Below are 23,775 nucleotides of genomic sequence, written 5' to 3' on the forward strand. Positions count from 1 at the left end.
GGCATTCAATGCCAATCATTGGGACAACCAAGAATGTCCCACGATTTTCTTACCCACCCACTATGGGTTGGCACTCCCCATACAGAGGACTCCAGTATCCCTTTGGTTGTGTAGGCTTCCTTTAGCGTGCCCTCATTATCGGCAGCTCTCAGTGCAGTGCAAACGCTACCTGGAGGCGCTGAAAAGCCCTTGTGATTCCGTGTCTTCCTTCTCCGCAGGGACTGAAGATCAGCGTGCTGTGGACGCTGTACTATGGCATCCTTAGTGCTTTTGCGCCCGTGTATAGCTGGATCCTGGTGCTCCGGGGCCTGGTGGGCTTCGGGATTGGAGGAGTTCCCCAGTCGTAAGTAAATACCCAGTGCTGGCTATGCAGCCAGGCTGCCCATCCACATGTCTGTTCATGGCCTGGGTCGGGAGGTAGGGGCTGAGATGGGGGAGCAAGGGTGCAGAGATAGCTATACCAGGGCTTCCAGGATCAAGGAGCTATGGTGTAGCAAGAAAATAGCATCATTATCAGTATTGTTAGGATCAATAACAGCAGCAAAACAACACAATGGCTGGAAGTTTGCAAGCGAAATAATAATGCATCTAACACTGATGGACTGTTCCACTTGGACGCATCGCAGCAGCCCAAGAGGTGTGTGTTACTGTATTATTTCAATCTCTGTTTTACAGTTGGGGAAACTGAGGCTCAGAGAGTGAAATCATCTGTTTGAATCACATGGTGGGTAACTACAACATCCATGCTTTTAGCCACTATGAATGCTGCTTTCCACACTCTTCCAACCTAAACACAAGGCAGGGTATGATGCTGACCACATGTCACCCGGGCAGTAATTTGCTGGTGTTGTAGTTTAAGGTACTGAGAATATTCAGAGCTGTAGGAAGAAGCCACTTTCTCCTGGGGGATTGAGGAGGACTTCCTATTTGTGATGGGCCCTGAAGCAGAAATTGGCACACTATGGCATATGGGCAGAATTCGACCTGCTGACTGGTTTTGTCAATAAAGTTTTATTGGAATACATCGCACCCTCCATTTATGTATTATCCATGGTGATTTTCATGCCACAGCAACAGAACTGAGTAGTTTCAGCAGATATACGGCCTGCAAAGCCTGAACTATTTACTATGTGGCCCAATATAGAAAATGTGTGTTGGACCCCACCCTAAAAAGTAATAGCCAATATTTCGTGTTAACTATGTGGCAGATGCTGTTCTAAATGGTTTACCTAGACAATCTCCTTTAAGCTCTCATTTTCCCTAGAAGGTAAATTCTATTATTAACCCCATTTTACAGATAAAGAAACTGAGGCACAGAGAGGTAAAGTAACTTACTCCAGGCAACACAGCCAGGAAGTGACGGAGCTGGAATATGAACTGGACCTTCTAACCCCAGTGCCTGGGCTCTATACCCATTGCATTTTACTGCCTTGCTATTAAGAAGGCAAAGGATTTGGAAAGACCCAGAAGGAGACTTGGAGAAGATGTAGGATGTTTCCTAGGAAGAGAACCACATGAAAAGAGGAAGCTGCAGCTGAGGCTGAGGAAGGCTAGTTGTCTGGTTGGTCAGCTTGGAAGGATGAGATCTATAAGAATTGAAAGCTGGCCAGGCGCGGTGGCTCATGCCTGTAATCCCAGCACTTTGGGAGGCCAAGACAGATAGATCACTTGAGCTCAGGAGCTCGAGACCAGCCTGACCAACATGGTGAAACACCGTCTCTACTAAAAAATACAAAAATTAGCCGGGCTTGGTGGTAGGCACCTGTAGTCCCAGATACTTGGGAGGCTAAAGCAGGAGAATTGCTTGAACCCGGGAGGCAGAGATTGCAGTGAGCCAAGATCGTACCACTGCACTCCAGCCTGGGCAACAGAGTGAGACTTTGTCTCAATAAAAATTCAAAAAAAAAAAAAAAAAAAAAGAATTAAAAGCTGAGATTGGACAGGTAGGCCAGGTCAAGCTTGTTAAAGGCCTAAAATGCCAGGCCAAAGGGATTCTATTGGTGATGAGGAGCCACTGAGAGTTCTTGAGCAGTGGAGTTACTTTAGAAGTATGAATGTGGCTGTGGCAGGTAGAGCAGCTTGGAGGTAAGGAATCGTATTGCAATAATGTAGGCAAAGTTTGCAAGAGGACTAGGGTGATCCCTTGTAGGGTATTCACTTATTCCACCAATTTTTCTTGAGCACCTATAAATGCTAGGTGCCGGGATGCAGCATCAAGCAATAGCACCACGGTCCCTGTTCTAGGATGGGATCCTGGGGAAGAGACTTTGAGATGGAGATTGCTGTGCGGGTGGTTACTAGGATCACTTGCAAGCAACTGAGAAAATTAGGAGCCGCAGAGGAAGAAGCTGAATTGCAATACCATTGCCACAGAGGCCTCTGCTCAGCTTACAGGGGTTCAGAAGCTGAGGCAGCCCTTCAGAGGTGTTTCAGATTGGGGCAGGGGGGCTAGGCCTTTTTACCCTCACACCAACCAGGCATCGGATGTGGGCGGGCTGCCCTCAAGGATGGAGCATGACCATTGGCAAGGCAGCTACTTTTGGCCAAGGCAACTTCTGCAAGGGACTCAGCTATGAGCTCCCAGCAGGCAAGGCTGCTGCTCATTTTGGAGGGAATAAATGCCTCAGTCCTGAAGGGCAGACCTCGTGGCACATCACAGCATCCTCCCCAGTCCAGGGTGGACCCACTTGCTTCAAATATAGTCATGCATCACTTAATGATGGGGATGTGTTAAGAGAAATGCATCAATAGGTGATTTTGTCACCGTGCAAACATCATAGACTGTCCTCACACAAACCTAGATGGGACAACCTCCTACACAGCTAGGCTATATGGTATAGCCTATTGCTCCAGGGCTACACACCATGTAACTGTACTAAATACTGCAGACAATTTGAACACAATGACACAATGGTATTTGTGTATCTGAACATATCTAGACATAGAAAACCTACAGTAGAGACACAGTATTAATTTTTTTTTAAAGGCCAGGCATGGTACCTCACACCCATATCTCAGCACTTTGGGAGGCGAAGCAGGAGGATCCCTTGAGCCCAGGAGTCTGAGATCAGCCTGGGCAACAAGGCTAGCCCCCCTCGCTATTCAAGAATAATGAAAATAGGCCAACTCTGGGTGCACTGCCTGTGAGTTAGCCCTGCTTTGCACGGAGCAGTACTCTTCAATAAAAGATTGCAATATAAATTAATTATCACAGTATTATAATCTTATGGGACCACCATCATATATGTGGTCTGTTGTTGACTCAAATGTGTTATGCAGCCCATAATTGTAATCTGTTCACCCCGCCTCAGAACAGTTTCCCCAGGATTCTGGTTAGTCTCTTTTCTGCAGTAAATTAATCTACAGTCCCTGTGATTGCTGCTGGCCTCATGGCTGCAGAGGATGCCAATGCAGCTCATAGTTGAGTCTCGCAGAAGTTGCCTTGGCCAAAAGGCCAAATGTCTCCCACCTCCACTCCCCATTCTAAATTCCTCTCAGCTTCAGTGAGCACCCCCGCTGATCTAGATGGTTTATCTGGGTGGGTGACTGAGACCTCATGCCTAAGGGGTTCGAGTCCCTGGTCGCCATGCCTCTTTTAGGCCATATTTGCTGTGCTTGTCCATTTAACACCAAAATTCAGCAGGAGATTACCAAGAGATGTCTGGTATATCATCTGGGTGACCCTATGATAGATGGGGCTTATTAAGTCTTAATGATGGCTAGGATCAATTTCTCCAACACAGTGGTGACTCTTTTTCTTGCCTGTTCATTTCTCGACACAAAGGAGCCCAAAGTTACTGGGTAGCAGCTGTTTCTTAAAGTCTAATGGGTGCGGGCATGGTGGCTCAAGCCTGTAATGCCAGCACTTTGGGAGGCCAGGGTGGGTGGATCATCTGAGGACAGGAGTTCAAGACCAGCCTGGCCAACACAGTGAAACCCCATCTCTACTAAAACTACAAAAATTAGCTGGGTGTGGTGGCACATGTCTGTAATCCCAGCTACTTGGGAGGCTGAGGCAGGAGAATCCCTTGAACCCAGGAGACGGGTTGCAGTGAACCGAGAGCATACCACTGCAATCCAGCCTCAGCAACAGAGCAAAACTCCATTTCAAAAAAAAAAAAAAAGGTCTACTGGGACTCTTGCTGTGTCTCCTGTGGAAGCTTTCCTTCCCTGGGAGCCAGGACCTCTAGACCCACAGAGCCCAGAAGTTGCAGGATGTGAAGTACAAATCCCCTGATCCGGGTCACTGGGACTGATGACAATGAAGCCTACTCTTACTTCAACCCCTAAATTTCCAGACCCATGAATCTTTTCTCCTGGGAATGAAGCATCATAATGGTAGTGGATTGAAGTGGGCATTGTGTCCTGGAGGACAGTGCCCCACCGTCATAGGGCGTCATCTCCAAACTGACACCTTAGTGTCATCTTCAGAGTGCTGTCCCATTGCTCTCTCAGGCCAGCAGGTTCTCTCAGGCCAGCAGCTTCAGGATAGCACAATATATGATAGGACCATTGGATTCCAGGCCATACATCCACTTCTACATCTCCTTCACTCTATATGGGCTCCTTGGGTCCCAAGCAATGTTATGAGGGATCCTTTGTCAGTGGGTCAGACATTGTGTGAGCCCTCGGGTGATGGTGGCGACCAAGACCTTGTGGGCAGGAGAGTTAAACCAGTACCCAGAACTGGTGCAGATTCAGTCAAAATGAATTGCTGCTCCTTCAAAACTGGAAGAGTCCAATGTACCTAAGTTGCTACCAAGTGACATGGAGTGGTTCCATCCTGGGGGACTCCACATTGGTCTCTGTTGCTGGCAGGCTGGCTTGGCAGCACAAGCAGCAAGATCAGCATTAGAGGGTGGGGATCTGTTCAGTCCTGCCAGAGCGCCCACCCTCTCAGGGGTAATAGTTCAGGAACTGACTTCTTATGCCTGTTGAGCATTGTGATTGGGGAAGACCGGAAGACAGAGCCTAGAAGGGTAATGCTAATTCTTTTTTTTTTTTGAGATGGAGTCTTGCTCTGTCGCCCAGGCTGGAGTGCAGTGGCCGGATCTCAGCTCACTGCAAGCTCTGCCTCCCGGGTTCACGCCATTCTCCTGCCTCAGCCTCCTGAGCAGCTGGGACTACATGCGCCCGCCACCATGTCCGGCTAATTTTTTTTGTACTTTTAGTGGAGACGAGGTTTCACCGTGTTAGCCAGGATAGTCTCGATCTCCTGACCTTGTGATCTGCTGGCCTCGGCCTCCCAAAGTGCTGGGATTACAGGCGTGAGCTACCGCGCCCGGCCAGGGTAATGCTAATTCTAAAATAGATCATAGGCTCTGAAACCAGACTGCTTGGGTTTGAATCCTGGTTGCTCTGTCACATAATAGCTATATGACCTCAGGCAAGTGACTGAACCTTCCTACATCTGTTTCCTCATCTCTAAAATGGAACAACAACATCCCCATCTCATGAGGTCCCTTAAAATAATAGTCATTAAATGACAACATTCTGTAAAATGCCCAGGACAGTGCCTGGCAGAGCACTCAAGATTTATTAACAAGCATTTGATCTGCTGAAGGCTTTGGTAAGAAGCTCAAGTGTCATTGTGATGGACGATGGATGACGGATGAATGACTCAAGGTATCACTGTAGACAGAACAGACACAGGGGAGACATGACCACCTGGATTTAACACATGAGCAAACCCCCAGCCTCCTCCTGCCACTTGGGAGGCTGGAGGATGGTGAGTGGCTCTCAGCTCTCCTCAGTCCTTCCCTCCTTGATTCATGATTAATTCCTCCAGGGCTCTGTAGAGTAGGCATTTGACATACACTTCTGAATCTGGGATGAGCTTACAAACCACTGGAGCTTGAAGCAAAGGCTATTCACGGAGCTGCAGCCATAAATCTGGGCTGGCAGGGGCTTGTGGACAATGTGCTCCACTTCTGGCTCAGCTCCAGGAATTCCTGCAGACACAACCACTGCCCTATTCATGAGTATGATGAGTTCATTGAGTACGATACAGTTTTCCCCTAGTGGCTGGGAGGAACGTACTCACAGAACAGCAAATCAAATTCCCTTACCAGGGATGCTCAGAGAGACGCCAGCAGAAATAGACTTCAAACAGTCACTGGATTTTCTTCTTATATAAGGAAAGAAAAAGGAATTAAATATACAGAATGCCCACAGAAATTCTTGTTCAAGATGGTAGAATGAGAAGAGACATTTGCTATTTCTTCTTCTTCCACATTTCCTGGAAATGACATAGAAGTAGAAAGAAATAGAATAAATCTTTTCTTTCTGCAAGAAACAGGGTCTTGCTCTGTTACCCAGGCTGGAGTACAGTGGCACAATCATGGCTCACTGCAGCCTCGAACTCCCAGGCTCAAGTGATCCTTCTGCCTCCGCCTTCCAGGCACACACCACCATGCTCAGCTAATTTTTTCTACTTTTGGGTGGAGATTGGGGTCTCACTATGTTGCCTGGGCTGCTCTTGAATAACTGACCTCAAGCGATCTGCCTGCCTTGGCCTTCCAAAGTGCTGGGATTACAGGCAGGCATCAAGATGCCCAGCTAAGAAATAGAATAAACAGTGCTTGAGAGCAAGAAAACAGTGCCATCAGTGGATCAGAATTTTGAGAAGCCTCTGGAAGCTTATAAGCAGATGGGATTGCAAGGGTGGAGTCACTGGAACAGAGAAAACCACACCCTAAAACAGCAAAGGGGCGGGACTACAAAGAGGAAGAGAGATTCTTCCTGTGGGGCTCTGGGGTAATGGCACAGGACATCAGGGGAATAAAATAAAGGACACAGAGGAGCTAGGAGGGCCTTTCCCCCTTATCTCATGCTTATCTTAAGGGTCCCCGGCTTGCCTGCCTGCTCCCTACCTCTTCCCCATTTAGTTGTTCATGTATTGAACACTGCTATGGCCCTTTTGGTTATTGAGCTATTACTACATTCCAGACACTGAGCCTCGTGCTTTACATATATTACCACTTTAATGCTCATAACATCTTAGGATATAGATGTTATGATCATCTCCACTTTACAGGTACAAAAGCTGGAGCTTTGTAGAAACTAAGTAGCATGCCCAAGGTCACATAGCTAGTAAATGGCAGAGCTAAGGTTTAGACATCACTTGACCCTCTAAACCTATTCTCTGAACTACTCCACTAAATAGCTTTTTTTTTTTTTTTTTTTTTTTTTTTTTTTTTTGTCACCCAGGCTGGAATGCAGTGGCATGATATCTTGGCTCACTGCAACCTACACCTCCTGGGTTCAAGCTATCCTCCCACCTCAGCTTCCCAAGTAGCTGGGATTACAGGAGCACGCCACCACACCTGGCTAATTTTTGTATTTTTAATAGAGATGGGGTTTCACCATGTTGGCCAGGCTGGTCTCGAACTCCTGACCTCAAGCGATTCGCCTGCCTCAGCCTTCCAAAGTGCTGGGATTACAGGCGTGAGCCACCCCACCCAGCCTAAATAGCTCTTTTATCTGTGAGGAGGGCAAATAAAAACTAGAAATGAAATTACAGAAGAAATATTTAGCCACCCAAGACAGCCACTGGCTTCCCACCACTGTAACTCTATCCACTTACACAAAAATAATGTCTTAATTATACAATGTTCCTATCCAGTTACAAAAATGACTCCCCTAAGTTCATGATTTGGAAACATTTAGTTGGAGATATTTTGATGTGATTAAATACAATTAAAAGTTTCCATTAATTTACAATAGCTATACCCTATTGCAGCAACTCATAAAATCAGATGAAAAAGATTTTGCTGTGTAAGTCTTAAAAGCTCAACAACCGAAAGTCCCTGTAATGTACTCTGAATGTTAAGTATAAATGTCAATTAGGGCTGGGAGTGTTGGTTCACGCCTGTAATCCCAGCACTTTGGGAGGCCGAGACGGGTGGATCACCTGAGGTGGGGAGTTCGAAACCAGCCTGACCAACATGGAGAAGCCTCGTCTCTACTAAAAATACAAAATTAGCTGGGTATGGTGGCACATGCTTGTAATCCCAGCTACTCGGGAGGCTGAGGCAGGAGAATTGCTTGAACCTGGGAGGCAGAGGTTGTAGTGAGCTGAGATCGTGCTATTGCACTCCAGCCTGGGCAACAAGAACGAAACTCCATCTCAAAAAAAAAAAAGAAAGAAAGAAAGTCAATTAGGTCAGTAAGGATCCTGTTCCTCTACCCTGATCTGTGCTTTTCTATGACCCTCCTTCTCTCCTCCCTTCCTCATTCTTTTCTTCCTTCCCCCAAAGTAGAGATTCTCATTCTTGGTGATAAGAACAACAACAACATTAGCCTTAATAGTGATGATGATGATGATAATAATGGAGTTTACCAAGTGCTGGGCACTTTGCTAAACGTTCTGCTCAGACTACCTTACTTGGTCCATTGAACAACTGTTTTATCGCCATATGACAGATGCAAAAACCGAGGCTTAGAGCTCACAAGGGACTTGCTGGAGGTCAGATAGTTGTTATTATTATTTTTGAAACCAGATTTTGCTCTGTTGCCGAGGCTGGAGTGCAGCAACATGACCATACCTCCCTGCAGCCTCAAACTTTTGGGCTCAAGCGATCCTCCCACCACAGCCTCTGGAGTCGCTAAAGTGTGTGCCACCACACCCAGCTAATTTTTTAAATTTTTTGTTGAGATGGGCTACAGAGGACAGGGTAGATGGTCTCACTATGTTACCCAGGCTGTTCTTGAACTCAAGTGATCCTCCCATCTTGGCCTCCCAAAGTGTTGGGATTACAGGTGTGAGTCATCATGCCTGGCCAGATGGTTATTACGTGTAGTGTAGGAGGCCTGGGCACAGTGGCTCACGCCTGTAATTCCAGCACTTTGGAAGGCTGGGGCAGGTGGATCACTTGAGGCCAGGAGTTTGAGACTAGCCTGGGCAACATGGCAAAACCCCATCTCTTCTAAAAATACAAAAATTAGCCAGGCATGGTGGTGCACACCTGTAATCTTAGCTACTTGGGAGGCTGAGGTAGGAGAATCGCTTGAACTCGGGAATCGGAGGTTGCAGTGAGCTGAGATTGCACCACTACACTCCAGCCTGGGTGACAGAGTGAGACTCTGACTTGAAAAAAAAAAAAAAGTGGAATGTAGGGTTTGCTTCTACTTTGTAACAAACCACCTTTGCATTCATGGTTTAGAACAATGATTAATTCAACTCATGATTCTGCAGTGAGGCAGTTTGGTGGCTCCTCTAGACTCTATGGGGCTTGCTCAAATGTCTTCAGTCCACTGAATCAGGGGGCACCCGGGCACCTGGTCCCATGGCACCTGGACAAGGGTGGACGGCAGCAAGCAGAAGCCACAAAGCTTCTCGAGGCCTAAGCTTGGAACTAGCATAACATCATTTCTGCTACATTCTGATGGTCAAAGCAAGTCACAAGGCCACCCAGATCCCAGGGAGGGGGAAATGAACTCTTGATGGGACGTGCTGCAGTCACACTGCAAAGGTGCATAGATACTGGGAAGGAAAGTATTGGAGCAACTTTGGCAAGCCAGTTATAACTGGGTTCAAATCCAGGTGTGTCTGGTGTCAAAGCCCTAACCATGTTGAACAACAATTTCAAAGGGGTTTCTAGCATATATAGTCAGAAGGTCCTGTTAAATCATTTATGTCCACGGCGTCTCTGGTACTGATTTGGAGAATGACTCTGGTGTGTAGAGCTGGTGGTTCTTAACAGGTTTATATTCCCTTTAAGGCAGGTAAGAGAAATCACATGTAGAATCCCAGATAATTACACTTTCTGTCTACGGAGGGACATCAAGAAGGAATAGACTTTAATTCAAGCCAGGGAATTAAATACAATTTTATTTTTGTCATTACAAACAGTATACTTTGTTTTAGAAAATTTAGAAAATGCAAATAAGCACCAACGAAATGATAATCACCTCTTACTGCGCCGTGTCTCTCCACGAAAATACCAACACTGGTTGGCACTGGGCCAGTATGTTTTACTTCCAGTAGAGGGCGCCATGCACCGCAGTCAAACACCATTTATGTAAGCCGCTGCGAGGGGAAACCTGGAGTAAGGTAACCCACGCCCTCCTTGTGTTTTAGCTACTCTTAAAGACAATACCTCAGGTAGCTGCCCAGCTGTTCTACCTTGAAACCTGCCCTAGAATGATCTTCAAATTGGTGTCAACAATGAGCTTATACACAAAGCCTGTCCTCGTTCCTCCAAAGACCAGGCAGAAATGCCAGGCTGAGATCACAGGTTCTTTCTTTCCAAACACGTGATCCAAATGGCAAGCCTCTAATTGCCCAGTGCTGTAAATGTGATTATTTGCAGTGAGAATTTATTTATGCCAGAATCAGCTGATTCTTGGCATTGCTAATTTCATTGCTCATTCTCTTATTTTTCAGTCTGATTATAATAATTGCCATACTTTGGATAAAGATCAAGTAGCTTGTTTTCATAATGAACTGCTATAAATAATGGCCAAATGTGGGGCACAACAATTATAGGAAAAGACGTTTCTTGTAGCACAGGTGTCAAAAGGAAGAAACTGAACACAACCTAAGCATTCATCAATAGGGGGCAGTTAAATAAATGATGATACTACCGAGATGAGGAAGGCTATGCAGCTGTTAAGAATAATGCTCAGCTGAGCGTGGTGGCTTATGCCTGCAATCCCAGCACTTTAGGAGGAGACTGAAGCAGGCAGGTCGCTTGATTCAGGCATTCAAGACCAGCCTGGGCAACATGGTGAAACCTTGTCTCTGCAAAAAATACAAAAATTAGCCAAGTGTGGTGGTGCACACCTGTAGTCCCAGCTATTCAGGAGGCTGAGGTGGGAGGATCATCTACCCCAGGAGGTCAAGGCTACACTAAGCTGAGATCGTGTCACTGCACTCCAGCCTGGGTGACAGAGTGAGATGCTGTCTCAAAAGAAAAAAATAAAAAGAGTAATTCTTGGCCAGGCATGGTGGCTCATGCCTGTAGTTCCAGCACTTTGGGAGGCCAAGGCAAAAGGATTGCTTGAGCCCAGGAGTGTGAGACCAGCCTGGACAAAATAGTGAGACTCCATGTCTACAAAAAAAAAGAAGAAAGAAAAGGAAAAATTAGCTGGGCATGACTGTGCATGCCTGTCACCCCAGCTACTTGGGAGACTGAGGCGGGAGAATCATTTGAGCCCAGGAGCTCAAGGCTGCAGTGAGCTATGATCGCACCACTACACTCCAGCCTGGGTGACACACCAGACCCTGTCTCAAAAATAAATAAAACTGTAGATTTACCTCTCCTAACATGAAAAGATTTCCATGTTGTCTTGTTGAAGCAGATTCTAACACAGAAATTCAAGAGCAAGAAGTTTCCTCTGGGAGACTCAGCCGCAGGTCCTCCAAATGGTCCCGCTTCACAGATGAGGGGAATTGTCCAGTGAGGGTGACTCCCGGGAAGTTTAAATTCTTTGGCACTCTGGCCTGCCACAAAGCCTGGCCAGGCAAGCTTTAATGGCCAGAGAAAGTTCTCTGGAAACAGTCACAGGTACTGGCAGTTGGAAGGTGGGCTGGCATGCATGGATGTGCGAAGAATGGGGATGTTTGGGTGGAACGCTGACAGTGCACTGTGTGTGCTAAGAAAAAAAAAAAAAAGAAAGAGGCCAGGTGCAGTGGCTCACACCTGTAATCCCAGCACTTTGAGAGGCCGAGGTGGGCGGATCACGAGGTCAGGAGATCGAGACCATCCTGGCTAACACGGTGAAACCCCATCTGTACTAAAAATACAAAAATTAGCCGGGCGTGGTGGCGGGTGCCTGTAGTCCCAGCTACTTGGGAGGCTGAGGCAGGAGAATGGCGTGAACCCGGGAGGTGGAGCTTACAGTGAGCTGAGATTGCACCACTGCACTCCAGCCTGGGTGACAGAGCAAGACTCTGTCTCAAAAAAAAAAAAAAAAAAAAAGGAAAGAGGGAGGAAAAGGTAGGAGAGAGGTAAGGAAAGAGAATGGAAAATGAAAGAAAGAAATAGCATGTTAGTTAAATTATGCATTTATTTTTTCATAGAAAAGAGGCTGAAAGATTGCAGGCCAGGCACAGTGGCTTATGCCTGTAATCCCAACACTTTGGGAGGCCAAGGCGGGTGGATCACTTGAGGTCAGGAGTTCGAGACCAGCCTGGCTAACATAGTGAAACCCCATCTCTATTAAAAAATACAATAAAATTAGCTGGGCGTTGTGGCATGCACCTGTAATCCCAGCTACTAGGGAAGCTGAGGCAGGAGAACTGTTTGGACCTGGGAGGCAGAGGTTACAGTGAGCCTGAGATCGCACCACTGCACTGCAGCCTGAGTGAGACGGTGAGACTCCGTGTCAGAAAAAAAGAAAAAAACAACGCCGAAAGATTGCAAAGCAAACTCTGATTAGTAGTTATGGCTTTCGGGAAGGGAAATGGAAGTTAGGGTCATAGGGAGAGGAAGAATCGTCATACGCTCTGCATGCTTATGTATTGGTAAATTATTTTACAATGAGATTGCATTCATATAATACTCTATAACTGAAAAAAAAACAGAATGAAAAGACTTCATTAAATAGGTTATAGCTTTATTATAAAAACAAATCCTTGATCTCTAAGGATAGAAACAGCTTTGCCCTTAGAATACCCTACTGCACATTTTTGCATGATTAGTAGTTTGACTTCAATTTGGTGAGGGAAAGGTAAACATGGTATTACTATTGATTTTTAAAAATAATATAAGCATACCATTCGGAAAATAGAATAAAATATCAAAGTCATCCGTGATAATTGGTGCAATCTTTAGCAACCACTATAATCTTGGTTTCTATTATCAGGGTTTAGTTAATGAAATTCCTCGTGGTTTTCTGTTGCGTAAGGTACTGGAGGGAATATAAATTGGAACAACTTTTTGGAGAAGCACTTTGGTAGTATATATCTCAAATCATAAAAACAGGCATACCCTCTAACTCAAATTCTACTTAGGGGGATCTGTCCTAAGGAAACAAGGTGAAGACAACGAATTTCAGCCTAAAGATGTTTAAGGAAGTGTTGTTTATAACTGTGAAACCGTCCCAACAGGGAAGTGATTCATGGGTTGCATGATATAGACAAACCTAGTTTAAAATGTTGGCTCTTCTGCTTACTAACTTACTAGCTATGCAATCCTGGTCAAGTAACAACTTTTCTGTTGTTGATAGATGTAGATATGAAAATGGTGGTAGTCCATTCTCACAGTGCTGTAAATAACTATCTAAGACTGGGTATTTTATAAAGAAAAGAGGTTTAATTGACTCACAGTTCCACAGGCTGTACAGGAGGTATGACTGGGGAGGAATCAGGAAACTTACAAGCATGGTGGAAGGCAAAGATGAAGCAAGCATATCTTCACATGACAGCAGGAGAGAGAGAGAGTGAAGAGGGAAGTGCTACACACTTTTAAACAACTGGATCTCATGAAAACTCACTCACTATCATGAGAACTGCGAGGGGGAAAACCACCCCCAAGAGCCAATTACCTCCTACCAGGTCCCTCCCCCAACACTGGGAGTTACATTTCAACATGAGATTTGAGTGGGGCCAAGAGCCAAACCATCTCTCTCTCTCTCACGCACACACACACATACACACACACACACATTGGGAATTGTAATTACTTACCCCCATGACTTGCAATTCTCATTGGGTGAGCTAATCCATGCAGAACATCTAGAGTAGTGTTAAACACATAGCAGATACTCAGTAAAAGGTTGCTATTATTAAGGATAGTATGGTTCATACATGTGATAGAATAGATGTGTGCAAGAGCCTATTAAATGGCATGGAAATGCTTGTTTATAAATCAGATTGATAGTAGGCATTCTTGAGTATAATCTCAGTTAGGGATTCATACAGAGAGAAAAAGAGAGACTAAGACAGAAAGAGAGAATGTACTAAAATACACTGTGAAGTGAGACTAGCTGGCATTAACATTTCCTTCTCGCTTTTCTCTAAAGAGAGTCCCACTGAGCTACTGAAGCTCTAGCCCTTCTTCTGAGGCTCCTGAGAATTCTTCTTGCTTTGGACAGAAGTGCCTTTGCTCAGAATCCTAACAAGGACTTTTACTGATTATAGAAAGAACTGTGTCTAAATCTCAGTGGTATTGCTGAGGCCACCTTTTGAAAAGTGAAATGCTCTGTAAGGAAACCCATTGATTGGGCTGCATAGAAGCAGACAGAACCGGGGGCAGAGATTTCTCTATAAGTGATTTATTGAAAGTGTTCTTGGGAGGAAGCTGTAAGAGTGAAAGATGCTAAGAGAAAGATACAGGGAAGAAGTTCACAAGGATGTGGTTTCTTCTGGACTCACCTGAGCACACAGGGAGCTAAGGAGTGTTCATTGCTCCACAGGGTCTGACCCCCACCCCCTCCCCCAATACCAGGGGGTGGGCCTTTTATACACATACACACCAGTCTGCAGCCTGCCCTGGGGAGATGGGCATAACTCCTAGGTACCTCTGGGATGATGCAGCTTTAGTTGCTCAAGAGTATCCATAAGAGAAGGTTGCAGGTATGAGCCATTAGCAGAAGCGCAAGGTGGGCATACAGACCTAGTAAAGGGATCCTAGGAGATCTAAATGGATCCCGAGCACCATCTGCCTTCAAAGAGTTAAAGGAAATTAACTTCCCTTTATCCCCCAACCCCCCACCCCTTAAGAAGAGCTAGGAGAATAACATGAGGCCATTTAGTAGCTCAGATGCCTGGCTTAGGTGGGAGATATGAGAGAAAAGAAGGCCTCCTCTTTCTAGCAAAATTGAAGGCAGCATGGGGTAGGTGGGAGCAGGGATTGATTTCAAAGTTCCCTTCCATGTCCAGCATGCCCAAAGGTTGAGGAAGTGAACAGGAGGAAAGCGTGGAAGCAGCAGACAGAAGAGGCAGCCAGTGCAGTTGGGACATTGCTTACATTAAGGAAACAAGTAAATTGAGCAAAGACGTAACTGTATTGAGGATAATAAGACCAGAGTTCCCATTCTTGGAGAAGGGAATTGCAGCATGGAAGTGAGGAAGGTTAGAATGAACCCTAAGGTGATGAACTGAAATGGAAAGTATCAGTATGAACTCATTTTTAAATAAATATACACAGACAGTTATAGATATGGTGAGTGTGTGAAGAGAGAGGGAGAGAAGTAAGATAGAGATAGATAGATAGACAGATAATCTCTTAGCTGTGTCCGCCAAGAGGACCCAGCAGCAGTGACACCCCAGGAGCAATGAGCACACTGAGCACAGAGATCTTGGTTTCTAAATACCATCTTCTGCCAAAGGGAACCAGGGCTTCTTAGAAAGGTGATGACAGACTCCAGGGCTGGGGCAAAGGAAGTACAAGATGAGCTGGATATCTTGTGCTAGAAAATAGGGAAGACCTCAAGGAATGATGGAGACAGGCCAAAAAAAAAATAAGAATCAGCTTGAAGGGGCTCCCACTGGGCAGATCTGGTACAGTCTGAGCGTCAAAATAATAACAGGTTGCAGGCCAGGTATGGTGGCTCACACCTGTAATTCCAGCACTTTAGGAGGCTGAGGCGGGCAGATCACTTGAGGTCAGGAATTTGAGACCAGCCTGGGCAACATGGTGAAACTCTATCTCTACCAAAAGATACAAAAATTAGCCAGGCATGGTGGCGGGCACCTGTAATCTCAGCTACTCAGGAGACTGAGGTGGGAGAATTGCTTGAACCCAGGAGGTGGAGGTTTCAGTGAGCCAAGATTGTGTGCCACTGCACTCCAGCCTGAGCAACTGAGTAAGACCTTGTCTCAAAATACTACTACTACTACTACTACTACTACTACTACTACTACTACTACTACTACTACTGGGCTTCAACTCATGGAATAAAATTGGAATCTGCCAGTCCTTATTGATTAAAAGGACAGATAGGTAGATAGATAGATAGATAGATAGATAGATAGATAGATAGATAGATAGATAGATAGATACTAGATAGATAGATAAGATAGATAAAGGGGAGGAGGAAAAGCTCTTCTGAGCATCAAAATAATAATGGGCTATAACCCACTGCATAAATAGGACTCCACAAGTCCATACCGATTAAATGGATAGACAGATAAGATGAAGGAAAGAAGGAAAATCTCTTTCTTACAGTTGAATGTCAACTAATAAATACAGAAGGAATGACAAAAATAAAAAATACCATTTGTGGGGCTGGGCGCAGTGGCTCATGCCTGTAATCCTAGCGCTTTGGAAAGTCAAGGCAGGAAGATAGCTTGAGCCCAGGAGTTTGAGACCAGCATGAACAACATAGTGAGACCTTATCTCCACAATAATAAAAAAAATAAAAATTACTGGGGCGTGGTGGCATGTGTCTATAGTCCCAGCACCTGTAGTCTTGGAGGCTGGTAAGAGGATGGCTTGAGCCTGGAAGGTTGAAGCTGCAGTGAGCCATGATCACACCATGCACCCTGTCTCAAAAAACAAAACAAACAAACAAAAACAACCATTTGTTACCATCACAGTTGTAGATGACATAGATAGAGATAGTCAATGGCTAAAGCTGGTGGGTAGAGGTTATGTGGGGAACAGGATATTGGCATAATCTGAATACTTCCCCACAAAGGGGATATATTCTTAATCACAAATGGAAAATTATAACTTAGGGTTGAGAAATCTGTCAGACCAGATTACCAAGCTGGCAATCTCCATCACCAGCTTGATCAGGTGATGAAGAGTAATGTCACCAGTGATGGGACAGGTTGACATTGTGTGCCCTGGTGTGCTGAGAAGGGCTCAGGTTGAAGAGTTCCTGCGAAAAAAACATTTTTCCCCGGACTTATTGGATTATGGGTAGGGCTCAATGGCAGCAGTTAGGAAATTTGAGAATCACTTGGGGAGTCAAAAATGCAGGTGAGGCCGGGCATGGTGCCTCACATCTATATTCCCAGAGCTTTTGGAGTCCGAGGTGGGAGGATCACTTGAAGCCAGGAGTTCGAGACCAGCCTGGGTAACATACATCTGTACAAATCATCGTAATAATAATTAGCCAGGAGTGGTGGTGCATGACTGTAGTCTTAGCTGCTCTGGAGGCTGAGGCAGGAGGATCACTTAAGCCCAGGAGTTCAAGGTTGTGCAGTGAGCTATGATTGCACTTCAGCCAGGGTGCCAGAGTGAGACACCAACTCACAAATAAATAAATAAATAAATACAATAAAATAAAAATGCAGATGTCAGGGCCTTATCCCTGGGAGTCTGTTTCTGAAGGTCTGGGGAGGGAGGGAGCTAGAGATCTGTATATTTAACCATCATCATCTCAGGAAATTCTGATGTAAGTGGTTCACTGACCACCCTTGGAGGAATGTTGGCAGGAAATTCAGAAAACGGTAGCCATTTGCCCACCCAGTTCTGATCTTAATTCTTTTTCTGTCCCTTTTACATTTCCAGGGTGACGCTGTATGCCGAGTTCCTTCCCATGAAAGCCAGAGCTAAATGTATTTTGCTGATTGAGGTAAGGAGGAGAGCGGCCTGGGTCTCTAGAGCGTGTGGATTCCGGCAGGAGGTTCTCAGATGTCTTGAGCCACAGGCCAAGGAAAAGGGAGTTTAAGAAAAAAATATTACAGACTCAATATGTAAAGATGTAAAAGGATCAGTTACATCATTTCTGACATGCCAGTTTTGCAATATGGACAAATTCTTCAATTGACAAGAACATTCAATCTATCATCCCTCAAAAAAAAAAAAAAAATGTCAGCAAGGGTATGGAAGAGTATGTTTTCTTGAACTGTAAATAGCTTGTATCTGAGAGCTGGTGTTGAATATGTGGCGTTAGTAGACCAAACTCTGGCCCACACCCATATCATCACCCACCACCTGTCTTTTTAGTCAAGAATTTCCATTCTTGACCATTTCTGTGGCCTATAGACTACCTTAAAACTTTCGTGGTCCAGCTAGTTCCTCTCAAGTTTTTCTTCCAGGGTCTCGTGACCCATTTTCTAACCATGATCTGAAAGATCTCAGAGCAAATACAATGGCTCCATGACTCCCTGCCTCATGCAGCTGCCCAATGGCCCCTCCACACAGTGGCAGAATGGTTTATTTGCCCATGCTGGACATTGATTCCAACAGTGATGACAATGAACCCACTCTGATGTCCCCAATCACTATAACCACACCGACAATTTTAATTGCATTGGTCCCACAGCCCAACATCCTGACTACATCTGCTTCTTACCAATTAGGGGGATGCTCCACTGATCCACACTGATGTGGAAGAATCTGTTGTTTAAATATTGAAATGCATCTGGGACTTTGGGAGGCCGAGGCAGGAGGATCACTTGAGGCCAGGAGTTCGAGTTTGCAGTGACGTGTGATCACATCACTGCACTCCAGCCTGAGTGGTAGAGCAAGACCCCATCTATTAAAAAAAAAAAAAAAAAAGGGCCAGGCACAGTGGCTCATGCCCATAATCCCAGTACTTTGGGAGGCCAAGGCATTTGGATCACCTGAGATCAGGGGTTTGCAACCAGCCTGGCCAACATTGTGAAAACCCATCTCTACTAAAAAATACAAAAAATTAGTCAGGTGTGGTGGTGGACTGTAATACCAGCTAGTCAGGAGGCTGAGGCAGGATAATTGCTTGAACCCAGGAGGCGGAGGTTGCAGTGAGCTGAGATCGTGCCATTACACTCCAGCCTAGGCAACATGGCAAGACTCTGTCTAAAAAAACAAAAAAGAAGAGGAAGAGGAAGAGTGAAGAAGGAGGAGGAGGAGGAGAAGGAGTAGGAGGAGAAGGAGGAGGAGGAGAAAAAGGAGGAAGAGGAGGAGTGGAAGAAAAAGAAATACATCTAGACCAGCTGATCTTGAGCCTGGGAGGTTGAGGCTACAGTGAGCCATGATTGGGACACTGTACTCCAGCCTGGGCGACAGAGCAAGACAGAGAGAGAGAGAGAGAGAGAGAGAGAGAAAACCAATGTGTTCACTACCAATTTGATATCACGTAATGTTGATCATATTGATCTCCTTAACCAGAGCTGCCACATTGCCCAGCTGCCACATTGCCCAGCTCCAGCGGGTGACATGCAAATATTATACAGTGTAGATGGTACCCTCGTAAGCTGGGCAACGTGGCAGCCCTGGCTCACCCATACAGACCACAGGGAAAGGGTGACTATTCTAACCTTGCTGACTCCAGTAACCCCTTACCCATAGAGATACCCTTGTCCACAGTGCCCCCATAATTCCTCACTGCGAGGACCATGCTTCTCCCACCACTGACCCTGATTCTCCTGTGCCAGGTATTCTGGGCCATCGGGACAGTGTTTGAGGTCGTCCTGGCTGTGTTCGTGATGCCCAGCCTGGGCTGGCGTTGGCTGCTCATCCTCTCGGCTGTCCCGCTCCTCCTCTTTGCCGTGCTGTGTTTCGTAGGTATCCTTTAAGAGATTTCAGCTTTTGCTACCTGACACCTTACAGTCCACTCTATTTTGGTGGGGAGGGGATGGAGAAGGATACCAAAGCCACCTTTTAAGATTATTTTTTTAAATCAGGAAATGAGACAAGGGAGCTGTGGCCTGGGGTAGCCCCAGCATGGAGTGTTAGATTTCCTCCAGACAGACACTTCTGGGATGTTTTCTGGGGAGATAACTGGGGATGGGAGGACACATTGGCCCCATCATTGCAAAATCTACACTTAAAGTGATTGTATTGCACTAGTTGAGACTCTTAAGTTGCAAGCGACAGAAACCCAATTCGAACTGGCTTGAGTAAAAGAGAGGAATAAATACGTTTCGGAGGATTAAATCGGACTTCAGGCATGGCTGCTCCAGGAGTTTAAATGATCTCTTCATCTCAGCTCTGCATAAACCACACCCTCTACTGAGATCTTGCCACATACTCATCATTTCATGGGCACATGTATGTAACACTTTACAGCCAGTAGGCACTAAAATAAGCCTAGAGATGGGTAGTTCTCATGTATGGTAAATACTACAAAAATTTCTGGTAATGACAATAAGTATTAATAATTATTAAGCTTAACTGTGTGGCAGGCTTTGTGCTCCATGCATTATCACATTTATTCCTCCCAATAATCACAGGACTCTAATGAATCCCTGTATTAGTCAGGATGATACCAGCTGCTGAAACAAATGAAGCCCACAAGTTCAGTAACATAGTACGATAAGAGCTTCTCTCTCACTAACACAATAGTTCAGAATGACTTTTCTGGTTGGCAAGTGGAATTCTGGGCCCAGTTTTTGTCCAGCTGGTGGCTCTGCTATCCTCTAGGGCTTTGAAGTCTTCTACATACACTCAACAGACTTGCAAAAGGCAAGTGGAGACTGCACAGTCACTTTTTAAATACCTTGGCAGGGAATAGTCAGCTCATATGCCATTGGTGAACGCAAGTCACATGGTCCCACCTAGATGCAAGAGGAGCTGGGAAATGTAGTCCCTGTCCGGGCAGCCACATCTAAGGACAACTTTGCACTATGAAAAAGGAAACAGAATGTTGGTGGGCATTTGCACTCTCTGCTATATCCTCTTTTTATTGATAAGAAAACTGAAGCCCAGAGGGGCTGACTTGTTGTTTTTTTTTTTTTTTTTTTTTTTTTGAGACGGAGTCTGGCTCTGTCACCCAGGCTGGAGTGCAGTGGCCGGATCTCAGCTCACTGCAAGCTCCGCCTCCCGGGTTTACGCCATTCTCCTGCCTCAGCCTCCCGAGTAGCTGGGACTACAGGCGCCTGCCACCTCGCCCGGCTAGTTTTTTTTTTTTTTTTTTTTTTGCATTTTTTAGTAGAGACGGGGTTTCACCGTGTTAGCCAGGATGGTCTCAATCTCCTGACCTCGTGATCCACCTGTCTCGGCCTACCCAAAGTGCTGGGATTACAGGCTTGAGCCACCGCGCCCGGCCGAGGGGCTGACTTGTTAAAGGGCCTACAGCAAATAGACAAAAAAACTCTAAACTAGATCTTCTAACTCTTAGTCTTTTCTCCAGTATACCTGCTGTTTCAAACAGCCGTTGCTCCATTTTTACAGAAATGTATGTATCTAGTCATTTGGGGTTGGGACTTCCATTGTTCTAAAAATCTTTCTGATTTCTTTCTTTCTCTTGAACTGAGTTTGCAAGATGATGCTGAATACAGATGAGGTACAATTCCTTGAGAGATGGGGGTGAGATTTCTGACAGTGATCTCAATTTAATTCAGCCCTCGCCTGGAACTCTGAAAGCAGCCCCAAATAATAGTAATAGCAACCGTGACAATAATAATAACTGCATTAACCCATATCAGGCACTGTGCTAGGCCCCTTGCCTGGATTATCCTGTTTAATCCTCTCAAGAGCCCTAAGAGGTAGGATCTCTTATCATTCACATTTAATGGAGGAGGAAATGAAAGCACAGAGAAGTCAAGTAATTGTACAGGGTCACACAACCAATGTAATAAATGGCAGGGCCAGGATTTGAAGTCAGGTCTCTGGCTCCAGAGCCCCCACCCTTAAAGACCCCACACACAAATAAGAGTGTGTGGCTCCGTTCCACCCTAACCAGCCACGCCTGAGTTTCCTGTCTCCCCATCCCAGTGGCTGCCGGAAAGTGCAAGGTATGATGTGCTGTCAGGGAACCAGGAAAAGGCAATCGCCACCTTAAAGAGGATAGCGACGGAAAACGGAGCTCCCATGCCACTGGGGAAACTCATCATCTCCAGACAGGTCAGTGCCTGGACCAATAGACTCTGCAATGTGCGTGTCGGGGTGCATTCAGGGGAGTGTGTGCATATGGAGTAGGGCATGCATGCATGGACACACGTGGATGTGTGTACCCAAGGTGGGGTGTGTGCGTGCACATGGAGCAGATGAGGGCCCAGTAGACAGGACCCGCGAGGGTAATTTGGCAACTCCAATCTGTATTTTCACTGCCAAGTTCTAAAAATGCTTCCTGGAGAATTTCACCAGTGATTAGAGAAATGTAACATCTGCTAATGGGTCCTGTAACTACTGCTGCTTTGGGTTCGCCTTTCAGCACAGATGAAGTCTGACTAGCAAATGAGATTGACTGGCAAAAGCTGTGCAATAAAACCACATTAGGAAGCAGTGTGCTTAGATCTAGGGGATCAAACTGCACCCTGTGTAGATGTTCTTAATGGATGGTGCCTCACTCCACCGGTAACACCATCAGGGAATCCACCATGGTGAAACTTCCTGAGCGCCTACTGTATGTAGGCACCAGCATTGCACACATGGGGAGAAAAGATTCAGATTTAAGGCTGCAGTCCTTGCCTTCAAGAACCATCCAAGCAGATTGGAGAAACATTACAAATACCTTAAGCAGACATCAGATCCTATAAAGAAATTACCTTTTAAAATAAAGTTATATTTCTGATTCCTTTTATATTATGCAAGAAGAACTGAGTGGCCTTTCACCAGGATGGAAGGAGGTGTTGGGTCTGACAACATAGAGGCCAGGGGACCTGCCCCAAATCTACAGGGGGCAGAGCAGAAGGGATTCCTCAAGAGGTGCAGAAGCCCATTTGGTTGCCTTTGGGGAGAGATTCCTTCCATGGATGAGGGAAAGCCAGGCTGGTCTCGAACCCCTGGTTTCATGTGATCAACCTGCCCTGGCCTCCCAAAGTGCTGGGATTATGGGCACGAACCACCATACCTGGCCATAGCATATATTTTTTAAAGAACACTATAAAGCAAAGATTTGATGAATTTGTAAATTATGTAAAATTGGCCAATCGGTCATTTAGCTAATCAATCTTTTGGGAAATTGGCCTTTGGTGAATTCGTTTCTCAGCACATTAACTGTTGCCACCTAGACCTAGAACTGGGGAAGGCGCGTGTGTGTGTGTGTGAAATGGCTGGACACGCTTTGGAATGGTTTTCTGCTCCCTGGGTTCATAGGTCTGTGCTGAGGTCTGAGGGGCCAGGAAGGAGGGATCTGCTTCCCAAGTCCCGGTTTCCAGGTTGGAGGGCATGAGATCCGTCCTGTGTGCATCATGCCCCTGGACACGGTTGGGTTCTGGCTGGAGGGGCTGGGAGGCTGCGTCCTGTAGATTTGAGACCTGGGTTATCAGAGCTCCAGTGTCCTACTTACCAGAAACCTCCCTCCCAGCCTGGGTGTGCACTAGTCTCAGGCCACCAGCCCATCTCTCATGCATCTGTAGGGGAGAGAATAAACACTATGTCCTTGTTTTGAAACAGGAAGACCGAGGCAAAATGAGGGACCTTTTCACGCCCCATTTTAGATGGACAACTTTGTTGCTGTGGTTTATATGGTAAGAGCTGTTTGTTGACCACTTTGACCCCTTTCCACTCCCTGTGCCCTGTTTTGGGTTTTGTTTTAATGCAATGGACAGAGAGCACTTTGATTTCAGGCAACATTTGCAAATTTCAGTAGTTTGAACATCATCCTCCTGATTCCCGTCGTATCTGGGTTATCATCTGTACATACTATTATTTCCTTCATCTTTTTCTTTAACTTGATGCTTTTAGTCAAGTATCTTTTAAAAACAAACTTTATAACTCGATTTTACTGTATTTTTTATTTTTGAGACAGAGTCTCCTCGCTCCACCACTCAGGCTGGTGTGCAGTGGCGCAATCCTAGCTTACTGCAGCCTTGAACTCCTGAACTGAAGCAATCCTCCCTCCTTAGCCTCCCCAAATTCTAGGATTACAGGTGTAAGCCACTGAACAAGGCCATAACTCTACTTTAAAAGAAAACGCCTTAATTGCAAGTCACAGATAGAAGGCACTCTTAAAGAGAAATACCAGAAAAAGTAACTAGACTGATGGTTTGCAGAGGCAATGAGCCTC

At 45.7% G+C, this 23,775-nt stretch overlaps 1 protein-coding gene across 1 annotated transcript in view; it reads left to right on the plus strand.

Moving 5' to 3' along the window:
• SVOP (SV2 related protein) overlaps positions 1–23,775 on the plus strand; it is a 108,618-nt gene that overhangs the window by 55,572 nt on the left and 29,271 nt on the right. The window contains exons 6-10 of the mRNA XM_010360524.2: positions 219–343; positions 17,409–17,472; positions 19,259–19,384; positions 21,540–21,668; positions 23,163–23,236. Of these exons, the coding sequence (XP_010358826.1) occupies positions 219–343; positions 17,409–17,472; positions 19,259–19,384; positions 21,540–21,668; positions 23,163–23,236 (518 nt within the window). The remainder of the gene's footprint in view (positions 1–218; positions 344–17,408; positions 17,473–19,258; positions 19,385–21,539; positions 21,669–23,162; positions 23,237–23,775) is intronic.

Source organism: Rhinopithecus roxellana, chromosome 10, assembly GCF_007565055.1.
Source record: "Rhinopithecus roxellana isolate Shanxi Qingling chromosome 10, ASM756505v1, whole genome shotgun sequence".
NCBI lineage: Eukaryota > Metazoa > Chordata > Mammalia > Primates > Cercopithecidae > Rhinopithecus > Rhinopithecus roxellana.